Source organism: Miscanthus floridulus, chromosome 2 (assembly GCF_019320115.1).
Source record: "Miscanthus floridulus cultivar M001 chromosome 2, ASM1932011v1, whole genome shotgun sequence".
NCBI lineage: Eukaryota > Viridiplantae > Streptophyta > Magnoliopsida > Poales > Poaceae > Miscanthus > Miscanthus floridulus.
In genome coordinates, this window is record NC_089581.1 from 500,823 (window position 1) to 514,636 (window position 13,814).

General features: G+C 55.5%; 1 protein-coding gene across 1 annotated transcript; it reads left to right on the plus strand.

Moving 5' to 3' along the window:
• The first annotated feature begins 9,841 nt into the window (after positions 1–9,841).
• LOC136513732 (uncharacterized) lies at positions 9,842–12,241 on the plus strand. Its single transcript, XM_066507695.1, has 5 exons — positions 9,842–9,906; positions 10,085–10,655; positions 11,059–11,131; positions 11,799–11,937; positions 12,082–12,241. The coding sequence occupies exons 1-5, from the start codon at positions 9,842–9,844 to the stop codon at positions 12,239–12,241; spliced, it is 1,008 nt and encodes a 335-aa protein (XP_066363792.1).
• Positions 12,242–13,814: the final 1,573 nt, after the last annotated feature.

Here is a 13,814-nt window from a genome sequence, read left to right on the forward strand (position 1 = left end):
AAGCAGGAGCCCGACGGCCGTGACAGCTCGCGGTGCCCTGGCCACGCTCCTTGTCTATGTGTGTTGGCTCTAGTTTCTGAGGAGGAAACCGCTCATCATTCATAGTTTTGAGTCTCTGACGGGTCCACCAGTCAGCCCGATGGGACTTCGGTCCCAGCCTCGCAGGAGCGCGCATTTGAAGGGCCTGATCGGTCGATGGTTTCTGCTTCTGAAAAAATACGGTTTCGACTGATTTATTGAGAGAGAAATACTATTTCACTACTAAAAATATGATTGATTCTGAGTGATAAGCCATTTGTGCACGAAACCCTTTATCCTTTTAGGTGTATAAAAGAGATATAGATAGAAGACAGGGTATATCGTGTGCACTGCATGCTATCTTTGCAATTCCGAGTAGGATACGATAGCCATTGGTGAACCATACGACAAGTTCTGCAATCTGCGGCAGTTTACAAGGGAATCGCTTTCTTTTTTCAAGTGAGGCACAGGACCGTTCGATCTAGGGTCTGCTTTGCAACGGAAAATTATATTCCAAATATATATAAAAAGCTCAGGAATCAGCAATCCATAGGAATTGCTACTGTATAACCTTTTGGTTTGCAGGATTGATGTATAGGAAAGGTAAAGAAAATTTTCCTTCATTCACGATTTTCGAACATATTTCATAGGAATGGAAGCATCCACTCCAGCCTCATTTTTCCATCTCCCTTGTGTAGGATCAAGGCACATCGTCATGTTTAGTACATACTGATGGACTTGAGAATGAGGCCCCATTCACTTCGCTGAAAAAACAAGCAAAAATACTGTTCCGACTGATTTGTTGTGAGAGAAAAATACTGTTCCGGCTGAAAAACAAGCTGAAAAAAATGGATTATAAGATAAACGAATAGGGCCCGAGTGGATAAAACAATCAGCTCGGAAAGGGGTAAAATCGGCGCTCTGCCACACCATTAATTAAATCAGTGAATGGGATTGTGCACTTCCTAATTTCCTATTCCTACCGCTTTCCTATAAGTATCAAACATCTATCTTCTATAGTTTTTTTGGGTACTTTTTAATCTTTTTTTTGCAATTGCATTCCTACTACAAAATTCCTATGATTTTTCTTTTTTTTTCCGAAAGGCGGCAAAAAGCTTTTGCTGGATTTTTACTAGACGAGGGAAAAGAAAAATAAAAAGGGGTTACATAGTTACAACAACGAGCCTAAGCTCAACACCACTAAGGCACTCTGGGTGACCACTCTACTCTGAAGGCTACCACAATAGAAAAGCCGAAAAAACAACAACGCAAACTGCCACCTGAAAAATAAGAACATGAAAACCAAAAGGAAGAAACTGCTACTGATTAGTTCCAACATTTGGTCTTGTGGCCAACTGAAATTGGTCGATCTCCTCCTTGCATAAGAAGGCCACCTCCCTTGGTTGTAGGCTTTTGTTTTGAAATGTTCTTCTATTTCTCTCTTTCCATATGTTTCACCAATAATAGATCATTAGTCCATCAAACTTTCTCCTGTGAGCTATATCTATCTTCGCTCAATATCTGCGCCAGTAGTTATGCAATGACCCATTAAATCCGACTGTGTCAATAGTTGACAACCCAAACCAGGATTTCTGTATCGACCAAACTTGCTTCGAGAAGGTACAATCCTTGCACAAGTGCGTGGGAGTTTCTGGGTCATTTCCGCAGAGCTTGCATATAGAGTCATTTGGCCAATGTCGTTTCATCATATTATTAGTCGTGAGGATCTTCTTATGTAACAAAGTCCACGCGAAGAATCTGCATTTAGGTTCGGCTTAAGCTTTCCAAATCGGCATAATCTTGAGTTTGTTGAACGTCCCTTCAAATTGGATGTGGTAGGCGCTTTTGGATGTATACTCTCCGTCTCTCGTCCAATGCCATACAATGCTATCCTCCCTGTCAACATCAAGCTCTACTTGCTGAACAGCTTCCCAGAGTAGGACATATTCCCGAATTTCGACCGTTGTCAATAGGGATGATGTGTGATATCCATTTATTTTCCTGCACTACCTTTTGTACCGTGATATTTTTCATCTTAGCCTTTTTGAATAACGTTGGTGCAAAGCTCTTGGGTGCCTTTCCATGGGCCCAAGATGAAGCCCAGAATTTGTCCATTTTGCCATCAGCAATTGTTACCACCGTCAATGCAGCGAAGAGGTCCCTATCCCGGCTGTCACACGGTAGCTCCAATTTGTTCCACGCTCTTTCCTTTTGGCGCCATTGGAACCATAGCCAGCGAAGTCGTAATGCCTGTGCAAATCGCTCTAGGTCTAAAATCCCTAGCCCTCCTTTGACTTTGGGTAGACAGGATGTTGGCCAATTGACGATCGAATGTCCCCGTAGACCTTATCTGGCGTTTCTCCCCTCCAAAGGAAGCTTGTTCGCATACGATCAATCTTTTCTATTAGCCATTTGAGTTCTGGGAAAACTGTCATGTGATAAATTGGTTGAGATGAGAGCACCGTTTTGACCAAAGTTTCTCTCCCCGCTGTAGATAGGAATCTCCCTTTCCACCCCGGCAGTCTCGCCCCAATTTTATCCAACAAAGGCTGCACATCTATTTACCGCGGCTTCCTCACATGGAGAGGAAGACCGAGATATTTGCCAAGGAAATTGCAAACTTTTCCGGGGAAACAAAGGCTGCACATCCTATGATTTTTCTATTTCTGTGGTTTTTGCAACCTGTGTTCCAAAGGGGGCCTTAGATTGGGTGACTCGTGTTCATTTTCAACCTTGGCTGTTCTTCGACATGTGTCTCACGCAGTTCACATTTGCCCTCGCATGCCGCCGGGTGCTGACCAACCTCTCGGCCACCGTGACTGGCCCCGCTCCCACCGTCTCGCTAACCTGACCTCGCCAGACTGTCTCCGTGCCTCCATGCTCTGCCCCTCCATGGTCCAACCACTGTCCTCCTCTGCCCGTGGCGGCCCTACCATCTCATCGCTCAGCCCACGTGCACATCTCCTCTGCTTGGTTGGCCCGCCTCCCCCAAGCCCCTTTCTAAGCAAAGCACAACCGACCTTGACCTCGAATGCTTCGATGGCGCGAGGAGAGTGGTGCATGACCTGATCTCGATTTCAGGCGCTCGTAGGAGATGTGAACATATTCAATGAAGAAAAAGTACTCAAGAGATAAACAACAAAAACAATGTTTGAAACAAATATCCTGTTTGATTGAGATGCATAGTTGAGATTGAGAACCCCATCTGGTAAGCAGGTAGTATCCATGAACGATGGTGCTATTACTCTCTAAAAAATGACGGTGCTGTCACAAATTGCAGCTTCAGGAGCATAAGTATACTATGATATACAGGCAACATCTATCCTTGTCGTGGGTGAATGAAATTCCCTGTCTTAAAAGAATACCATTCTAAGTTTGAGATAAGTTAAACTCACTTGAGTTTAAATAAGTTTTTAAAATAGCATCAACACATTTATGTCTCGAAATAGGTTTACTATGGAAATATATTTCATAACTAATCTAATGATAAATGTTTAGTATTGTAAGTTTTAAAATATATAAATTTAGTTAAATTTGATATTGTTTGAATCACATTTTTTTTGGGAACGGAGGGAGTAGATCCAGTTGCCAAATTGTATGAGCCGTGGACTATCCTTGGAATTCAAAGGCTTTGCCACTGCAGCAGTGCAGTTGCGCAAGACAAATGGCAGGCATTTAACATCTTAGGGCCCGTTTGGTACGGCTCCTCGCACGGCTTCTGAAGTCATTTTATGGCTCAACCAACCAAATGGTCTTAAGTGAGCGGCTCCCGCGGAGGATTCCCGGTTTATGCGCTCTCACATGCCGCTGCGGTCCACTGGAGCCAAAAAATCGAGCTTCCACCGGCTCCTGTGTCAGACCCAGCAGCCACGATATCTCTTTGCCCCTAAAGTTCACAACAAATTACAGCATCTGCCATCGTCTCCCCAACCAACCTTATCTACTCGTTCGCAGGCTGAAGCCGCACGGTGTGGAGAGAAGAAGCTCCGTCCTCCCTCCATGGATGCACGGCAGCCCGAGAGGCAAGATGGCGAGGGGGTTCTGAAGACCGATAGATCCGGCGGCGCTGAAGATGGATCCATGGGTGTCGCGGGCTCGGAAGGAGCGACATCGGGAGGCTTCCGCGCCCTCCTCGTGGGAGCTGCAGGCGACGCCATGGGCACCGGCCCCATCAGCTGGCCGCCGAGCATGGCTCGAGGCAGCGCCCCTTGGCCGGGCGTGGCCCCAGGAGGTGGCGCATGGCCGGGACCTCCCCCGGTTGGTGGCGTGTGGGTGGGCGCGGGCCCATGGTCGGGAGCGCCCCCGGTTGGCGGCGCCTAGGCGAGCGTAGGCGCAGGAGGCGGCCCATGGCCAGGCGCACCCACAGGAGGCAGCGTGTGGCCTAGCGTGCCCGCAAGCAGCGGCGCGACCCCAAGTGGCGGTGAACAAGCTAGCCTGCACCCTTCGTGTGCAGGTGCGTCGATCGGTGTTCGTGGCAGTGGGAGCTGGGATTGGCTGGATTTTTATGCATCAGGTGCCGCAGCTTTTGGGCTGGATTGGAGGACAACTGAAGATCTTGGGGGTGTTCGTGGGGAGATTGGCGGCTCATCTTCTGCTCAGGGTCGTGGTGCCTCTGCTCGGTGATGAGGTGCTAGAAGTAGCCGTGCATAGAGGCCGCCAATTCCCGCTGCCCTTGCATCTGACATCATTGATCTCACTGATTCAAGGGGTACACACATGCATCATGTAGTAGTAGTCGTATTCCTTTTGTAGAGATCATTTATACATGTTTAGCAGTAGTCGGTGTTTCGGACTGGGGGGGGGGGTTCTCAACCAACTAGTAAATTTATCCTGCGTGTTCCCGATTCCGGATGGTGATGCAAAGAGACACAAGGATTATACTGGTTCGGGCAATTCGAGCCCTACGTCCAGTCTGGGAGATCGATCTTGTATTCCTTGCACCGAAATGCTTGTTGTAGGGGGTTACAAGCTAGGTGAGAGAGGAAGTTCGTCCCAGGTCTCGGCGAGGTGAGGTGTGGGCTGCTTGAGACGTTGCTCTCAGGCGGCTGGGAAGTGTCTGTGTTACAGGGTGTTCTTCTTCCTCCCCCCCGGAAATAGCCCAAGTCCCTTCCTTTTATACTTTGAAGGGAGGACAAGGGTAGTACATGAGCTAACTATACGGCATCGTGCAAACAGGGGCGGCGTGTCCGAGCCCTGTGGCCTATTCCTGTGGTGGCATAGTCGTCGGAGTGGTCTGTCCTTAGAGCACTGGGGCGGCGTGCTGGTCACATCCGATCCTATGAGTCATGGGAGCTCCCGGGCTGCCTCGGAGTGGGTGCGGCGGTCAGCGTGCGAGTCGCTGTGGACTGACTGTGCACGAGGCCGAGGCTCGGTCGGTGCCAAGGCTACGCCGCAGTGGGGGGTCTCGATAGACACGAATCCCAAGATAGCCGAGACCCTAGTGCATAGTGCTGAGGCCCGGAGAGAGCGGTTGATCCGGTGTGTTGGCTTGGAGACGGTGATGACCCGGGCCAGGCCGTCGTGTCGTGTTGTTTTCGAGGCAGGGATCGCAGGGCACAGTGTAGTGCGGGCACTGATCGTGGACACAGCGTCAGGATACAGTGACCGGTAATCCCCGTCGTGCCCTATCTCAGCTAGTATGGTGCTGATGCAACCTCATGTCCCGTCGGCCATTCTGCGGTGTCGAGCCATCGTCCGGCTGAGATTGCGGGAGTGGTTGACGTATTAATGGGACATGACGTGCTGTCGGGAAGATCGGTCGAGGCGGGGAGCGACGGGCTATGGACAAGCCGGCCTCGAGCGATATGGAGAATGAGGCCTCGCGCGAGACAGAGACCGGACTCCTTGCCGAGGCCTTCCGTGAGAGGCCTCGCGCGAGGCGGAGATTGCACTCCTTGCCGAGGCCTTCCGTGAGAGGCCTCGCGTGAGGCGGAGATTGCGCCAAGACACCGAGACCTCCTGTGCGAGGCTCGAGGCGAGGCAGAGAGCTCGGTGGGCTCAGACGTGACCGGTGAGGAGCCCATGGCTTACCTTCTAGCTTTGTTTTTTGATGGGACTTAAGTGGCCCTTTTGATGTACGCTCGAGGTACCCCATTCTACGGTACCCGACAGTAGCCCCCGAGCCTCCGGGGGAGTGCGTGCACTCTCCCTGAGGGTTTGCCGAGGCTTGGTTTATAGCCGCTCCCGTAGGAATTGGGTTTTGTTTCTTGAGGTTTCGGTGGGTGCGCACGAGCGCACCCGCCGGGTGTAGCCCCCGAGGCCCTGGAGGAGTGGAGTTATTCCTCTAGGGGCTTTTTTCGTTTTTGTGTTTGAGTGAGGAGTTTTTATCATATTTACCGAGCCCACAAGTGCAAGTTCGGGTCGCGGGGGTCTCAGCGAGGTTGTAGGAAAAGCCCTCTAGCCTTCGCACGGAGCGAGAGGTCCATCAGGGGTCCCCCTGGCTTTTGGTACGACCCTCATGCTTCCTTTTCGCTCGGAAGGAGGGGTGGAATGTGCCAGGCTACCCTCGATGGGCACGAGCGTGGGCACTTCCGGTGAGCTGTTATCGGGTGAGTCTGAGTGGAGGCCCATGCCCCGTTCGCTAGGGGATGGCTAGCGGTCTAGAGACACACTCCAAGAGTACTGGAGGGTTTCTCTAGTGGGTGCCGAGGCCGTTCGCTGGGCCTCGGTGGCTCGGTGCCTCCCTACGGTGGGATCCCATTCAGAGACTTCCCTGCCGGTCTCAGACACGACTTAGGACGTCCCGAGCGATTATTCGCTCGGGCCTCGGCCATTCGTAGGCTTGCCCCGAAGTCATCCCTGACTCTATTGTCCTAGGGCGGCTGTCGAAACCTCTAGGGGCCCAGCCTTCGAACCCCTGGACCGTAATGGGCTCGATGCCCTTTATCGTCTTTGTAACGAAACTTCTAGCGTGGACTTAGACTGTTTGTCTTTGTCTTAGGTGCAGGAGGAGCCCCCGAGCCTCTGCCCTAAGCAAGAGGGCAATCAGGGGTCCCCTGGCTTTTTTATTCGACCCTCACATGTCCTTTTTGTTAGGACGGAGGGTTTGTTTGCCGAGCCCATTCGGGTGCGAGCCGGAGCCGCTGGGTCTCGACATGGTTGCAGGAAGAGCCCCTAGCCTCTGCACGGAGCGAGAGGGCCGTCAGGAGCTTCCCTGGCTTTTTATACGCCCCTCGTGCATGAGGGTTTGTTTGTCGAGGCCCCTTTGGGCGCGAGCCTAGGTCACGGGGTCTCGGCATATCTGCAGGAAGAGCTCCCTAGCCTCTGCACGGGGCAAGAGGGCCATCAGGAGCTCCCCTGTCTTTTTGTATGACCCTCACGCTTCCTTTTCGCTCAGAAGGAGGGTTTGTTTTACCGAGCCCCTTCGAGTGCGAGCCGGGGTCGCTGGGTCTCGGCAAGGTTGCAGGAAGAGTCCCCTAGCCTCTGCATAGAGCGAGAAGGCCATCAGGGGTTCTCCTGACTTTTTGTACGACCCTCATGCTTCCTTTTCGCTCGGAAGGAGGGGTGGAATGTGCCTCGCTACCCTTGGTGGGTACGAGCGGTGGCACTTCTGGTGAGCTGTTATCGGGTAGTCCGAGTGGAGGCCCGAACCCCGTTCACTAAGGGTCGGCTAGTGGTCCAGAGATGCACTCCAAGAGTACTGGAGGGTTTCTCTAGTGGGTGCTGAGGCCATTCACTTGGCCTCGGTGGCTCGGTGCCTCCCTACGGTGGGATCCCATTTGGAGACTTCCCTACCGGTCTCGGACACGACTTAGGGTGTCCCAAGCGTTTCGCTTGCTTGGGCCTCAGCCCCGTATAGGCTCACCCACGGTCGTCCCTGACTCTGTTGTCCTAGGGCGGCTGTCGAAACCCCTTGGGGCCCAGCCTTCGAACCCCTGGACCGTAATAGGCTCAGAGCCTGGTTCCTTCATCTGAAAGGAATAGGCCGGGGGGAATAGCTTCCCCATTGGCTTGGCAACAGGTGGCGCGCCTTTTGAGGCGGTTTCCTAGGGAGGCGAAATGACGCCTGCTGCCGTAGTGGCCGAGCATGACGTGGTGGATGGGACGTAACTGTTCCCGCAATTAATGAGAAAGAAGTGGGCGCGTGGGCGGCAAAATCGGCTCATGGTTAACCGCGCCGGATCAGGGGGAAACTTCCCCGATTTTGTCGCCCGTTCGTTTCGCCTTCCCCCTGCATAAATATTCGAGGAGTCTCGCTCCTCCTCACCTTACCTCGCCTGCATTAGCTCTGCCTTCATCGAGCCGTCGCTAGAGCAGCGGGTGCCGGGAATAAGAAGGGAGAAGAGTGAGCCTAGGGAGAAAGCGAGAAAAAGCGAGAGCGTGGGAGAGAGGGAAAAACTCATAGCCGCATCTGATCCTTCCATCGCACTCATGGCCGGCGACATCGTCGTTGTCGAGGTGGACCCCTGGGATCCTTCCGATGTTACCATGGAGACACTCTAGTCGCTCGTCGATGGTGGACTCCTTCGCCCGGTGACGAACCCCACCAGGCCAGAGTGGATTGCTCCGTACGGTGAGCCAGAGCCGAGGCCTCGCGACGGCTATGTCGTGAGCTTCGTCTCCTTTCACGAGCGCGGCCTCGGCGTCCCGGTGGATCGGTTCATGCGGGCGCTCCCGCACTACTACGGTGTGGAGCTCCACAACTTCAATCCCAACTCCATCGCTCAGGCGGCTATCTTTGTTGCCGTCTGCGAGGGGTACTTGGGGATTGCTCCCCATTGGGAGTTGTGGCTCCTTCTATTCCGGGCGGGGCACACCACCAAGCCGACGGGCACGTTGGGTATGAGGAAGGCGACGAGGGCCGGTGGCTGCACTCTCCAAGTGTGCTAGGACTGCCAGCACCTCTACATCCCGGCCTAGCTCGCGTCCTCCAACCGCCGGTGGTACACGAGCTGGTTCTACCTTTGTAACGATGATGGAGGACTTCCCCCCTACACTGGGCGGATTGTGGGGAGCTGCCCGGAGAGATGGAAGTACGACGTCCCGAAGGACGACTAGCCCAAGCTGCAGCCGCTTCTAGAGGGGCTGGAGAGGCTATGAGGCCGCGGCCTTACTGTGGTTGTGGTCGTGGCTACCTTCCACCGCCGGAGGGTGCTACCGCTGATGGCTCGGCGGCGATGGCTGTTTGAGATGAAGCTGGGTGAGCCTATTGAGGGCATCCGGATGTCCTCCTCCGCCCTCTCCGATGAGGAAATTGTTCGTCGGGTGGGGGAGACGATAGAGGCGAAGCTGAGGGGCAGCAACTTGACCCCCATCGCGATGCGACCGTCGTGGGGGTTCCTCTCGCTGGTAAGTTGTGTGCCGCTGTAGCCCCCGAGCCTCCTCTGTTTCCCCTTACCTCTTGTTCCCTTATGCGCATTCGTCATTCCTACAAGGGATGAGAGACGTGCGCTCCTCTCCGCCGCCCGTTCCCGAGGATGCGAGGCGACGGGCGATCAACCAAGCGCACGCCGACGCGTAGAAAAAACGGAAAGACGCCGAGGCGGCGAAGCGCACAAAGAAGATCCTCGCGCGCGAAGAGCTAGACAAGCGCCGCTGTCAATAGAGGAAGGATGGCCTCCCGTTGGAGGAATCCCCATCGGCGTCGCTGTCGATGGAGACCTCGGACGGGGATGATGAGGGCGAGGTGGGGCGAGGTCCTCTGGACCATCTCCCTGACATAGTGGAGGTGGAACCCGGGGCGTTGGCAAGCAGCCCGGCACTCCCGGGAGGAGGAGGAGAAGCGGACCCGGGGTCAGTGATTGCCCGCTCTAGGGCCGAGGCCAACACGCCCGGGGCGCGGGCGTTGGGCAAACGCACCGTCAGCCCGGTAGGCTCGACGGCGATGGTGGAACAAGTGGCAGCGGAGGTGACGCAACCGCCCCCGCAGAGGACCGACGGGGCGCCGGGGTCCTTTGAGGACCGGCCGGTGCCGATGGACATGGAGGCGATGCCTCTACCGCCGCCACCGCCTTTGCGGACGAGGGTTGCCGTGGCGAAGCGGTTGTCGCCCCGCTCGAGGTAGGTGTATTTTTGGTGGAGTCTCAGTGCCTTCTGTTCGCCTTTTGGTCTCGTGCTGACCCTGTAGGTTATTTTTCCTTAGTCGGAAGCGGCCTGTGGACGAGCTTCCCTTGGCGCCCCTTAAGGAGCTCAAGGCAAGCCCCGGCTCCTCCGCCCACTGGGTGGCAGAGGCACAAGCCACTATACAACGCGGCACGGCGTCGACAAGGGCCGACCCGAAGGAGCCGGCCGCCCAAGGAAGGGATGCCGAGGCGACCCCAACACAGACGGGGGAGGGAGTGCTTCCGCCCCATGAGGGCGAGGCTCACGAGTCAGATGGGGCCGGCGTGCCCTTGGTCGCCGAGGCCCCCGGGGTCTCCGAGGCTGAGGCGACGGAGGCCGGGGCGCCCAAGACCGCTGAGACCGCAGCGGCGGGGGTTGGTGTTTCTGCGACCACCGAAGCCACGATGGTGGAGGCCGGAGCCCTCGAGACCATTGAGGCCATGACTGCGGAGGCTAGAGCCCCCAAGATCACTGAGGCCGACGTGATGGTGGCGAGGCCGTCTGCCCAGGAGGCGGAGATGAAGGCGGTGGAGGCCTTGGTGGCGCCCTTGGTTCAGGGCCCACCATTGTTACAAGAGAGCGCCCGGGAGGTGGAGGTCTATCCGATCTCCTCTGACGATACTTCCCGGGCACGGGAGGTGGTTGACGCCGAGGAGACCGGTGCCGTGGAACAGCCGGCTCCGACCTTGGGCGAGGGAAGCTCGACCCTCGTGCGGGCGCGACCTAAGCCCCGCGGGTGGGAGCGCCCACGCGTACTGTGGTGGAGTCGGGACGACCCTGAGGGGGAGCCCCTGTTCGCTCTCGAGGATGCAGCCGAGGGCGAGCGCTGGGACACCTTCGAGCAAAACCGCCAGCTGGCGGAGCGATCGCTTCGGACGGCGCTGTCCGTGGTGGCCGACAAACTGTCCGGAGTCGCCCAGGTTCGCGTTTTCTTTTCTCGTGCGACGTTGTCTTTTTCTGAGTTTTGTTGCAATCAATGACCCTGTTCTGCTTCCCTAGGAGCTCGAGACCCGGTCCCTTGGGAAGTTGGTCTTCTCCGGCGGGAGAGGGACATCTAGGACCAGCTCCAATGGTAGAAGGGCCTACCTGCGGGAGCCAACGAGCTTCTGGCGGCGCGGAGCGCGGAGGTGGAGGACCTTCGGCTTTGTTGTGCCGACACGAGGGTCGAGGTGGTCACGGCCTAGGGGCAGGTCGCCCCTCTGATGGCGTGGGTCAAGGAGTTGGAGGAAGAGCTTACCCGCGTCGCCGGTGATCGGGATGCCTTTAGGTCTCGGGCTGAAGAAGCGACGGCCTCAGGCAAGGCCCTTGCTAGGCAGCTGGGGGCGGAGGAGAGTGCGCACCAGCTGACGAAGGCGCGTTGGACGAGGCCCTTATGGCGGTTGAGGCCTCCCAGACCAAGGCTGTGGTTTGGAGGGGGATGGTCGAGGGTGAGTTTTAGTGCCCTCGTTTTGTTTTCCTTTCCTTGTGTTCGCTCCCTAACTTCCTTGTGTGACGCAGAGCTGGGGAGTGAAGCTTCCAGGGCGGCCAAGGCTTCTCGGGTCGAGGCCCAGCGCTTGAAGGAGAAGGCCGAGGCTTCTCGGGCCAAGGCCCTACGCTGGAAGGAGAAAGCCGAGGCCTGTCAGGTCGAGACCCGACTGGGAGCTGGGAGCAGAAGGCCAAGGGTGAGTTCCGTGGGCTTCCACTCCTAATTTAGGTTGTTTTTTCCCTCGCTCAACCTTATTCCATTTTCCGTGGTGCAGAGTCAGAGGCGGAGGTTATTCGGGCAGCCAAGGCTTCCAGCGCGGTGCAGACGGTGCTCGAGACTAAGATCGGGGAGCACGAGGCGCTGAAGCATGCCGCCCTTTCTGCCTGCGAGGCCTTGGAGGTTGAAGGGGTTCAGTCAGGCAGCTCCCTTGGGAGCCGTTTGATCGCGCTGAGCAGCCAGATGCGCGAGTGGCTCCGAGGAGCGCTGCACACGGGTGTCAAGCGCGCGTTGGCTGTCATCTCCTCTCACTACGTTGGCGTCGACCTCCTGGCCATTAGGGATGGCTATGTCCTGCCTAATGATGACGAGGAGGTCGACGCGGCGGTCATGAAGCTGATGGAGGCGGCGGAAGGCCCTGGCACGGCGCTGGCGACGCTCTTCGAAGAGGAGGTGGTCCCTCCCCTACCATCTGTTGATGCTGGAGGCTCTAAGCCTTGACCTGGGCCCAAGGGGCTATGTAAAAATAGAGTAGGAATTATCTTTGTATCATAACGCTTGTGGCCGTCGAGGCCTTTCTTTTTGAGGTATTTGTGTTTCTTAGTCGTTTCTCTCGTGTTTCCGAGCCTCCACCCTCTGTTGCTTCTGATTAGATTTCTTTTGCAAAACGCCTCCTTGGCACCTAAGCCGTCCCTTGGGCAAGAGGTAGTGAGGGAGTGCCGTAGCCTAGAGGCGTAGGCCATCTTGCGACTCTACCGGCCTCTTGCTTAGGAAACGGACTTTGGTCCAAGGGGTTTTTACAACCGATTCGTCAGAGCGTGCTAGAGACTTGGCGTAGGAATTTTTTCGAAAAGCGACTAAAAAATGGTGCGTGGGACTTAGGGGGGGTCCCCCTATCTAGCCCCCGAGGGAGGCTTGGTTCTGCTGAGGCAGAGCCGAGTCTCCCTTACCATGTTATTGTATTGCCGAGACCCACGATGGGCTCGGGGGATTTCTCAAAAAATTATACCAACTAAAGAACGCTTTTTAATTGTATTCCGAGAAACAATATATACAATGCTTGGAAATTTAAGGATAAAAGCGATGTAGCTGTTCTATGTTCCAAGCGTTGGTGAAGATTTCGCCCTTCTCGTTGGCCAGCTTGTAGGTCCCAGGCTTCAGTACTTGGGCGATGATGTACGGTCCTTCCCATGGTAGGGTCAGTTTGTGGCGGCCCTTGTTGCTCTGTGCTAGCCTCAACACCAGGTCGCCTACCTTCAAGTCTCGGCCTCAGACGTGCCAGGCCTGATAGCGCCGTAGGGTCTGCTGGTATTTAGCCGAGTGTAGTAGCGCGACGTCTCGGGCTTCCTCCAGTTGATCGAGGGCGTCCTCTCGGGTGGTGCGGTTACTTTGTTCGTTATAGGCTTGTAGCCTTGGGGAACCATATTCCAAGTCAGTGGGGAGGATGGCCTCGGCCCCATAGACCAGGAAGAAAGGCGTGAACCCCATGGCTCGGCTTGGAGTGTTCCTCAGGCTCCAGATGACCGATGGGAGTTCGGCGAGCCATTTCTTGCCAAACTTTTTCAACCGGTTGTGAATTCTTGGCTTGAGGCCTTGTAAGATCATGCCGTTGGCACGCTCTACTTGGTCATTGGTCCTTGGGTGTCCTACGGCTGACCAGGCCACACGGATGTGGTGGTCGTCGCAAAACGTCAGGAACTTTTTTCCGGTGAACTATGTCCCGTTGTCGGTGATGATGGTGTTGGGAACCCAAACCTGTGGATAATGTCGGTGAAGAACAGCACTGCCTGCTCGGATTTGATTCGATTGATCGGATGAGCCTTGATCCTTTTGGAGAACTTGTCGATTGATACCAGTAGATGGGTGTAGCCTTTGGGGGCCTTTTGCAGAGGCCCGACCATGTCGAGCCCCCATACGGCAAACGGCCACGTGATGGGGATGGTTTGGAGGGCCAGGGCCGGGAGATGTGTTTGTCGAGCATAGTACTGACATTCTTCGCAGGAGCGTACTAGCTTGGTGGCGTCGGCGACCACCATTGGCCAGTAAAACCCTTGGCAGAAAGCATTTCCTACGA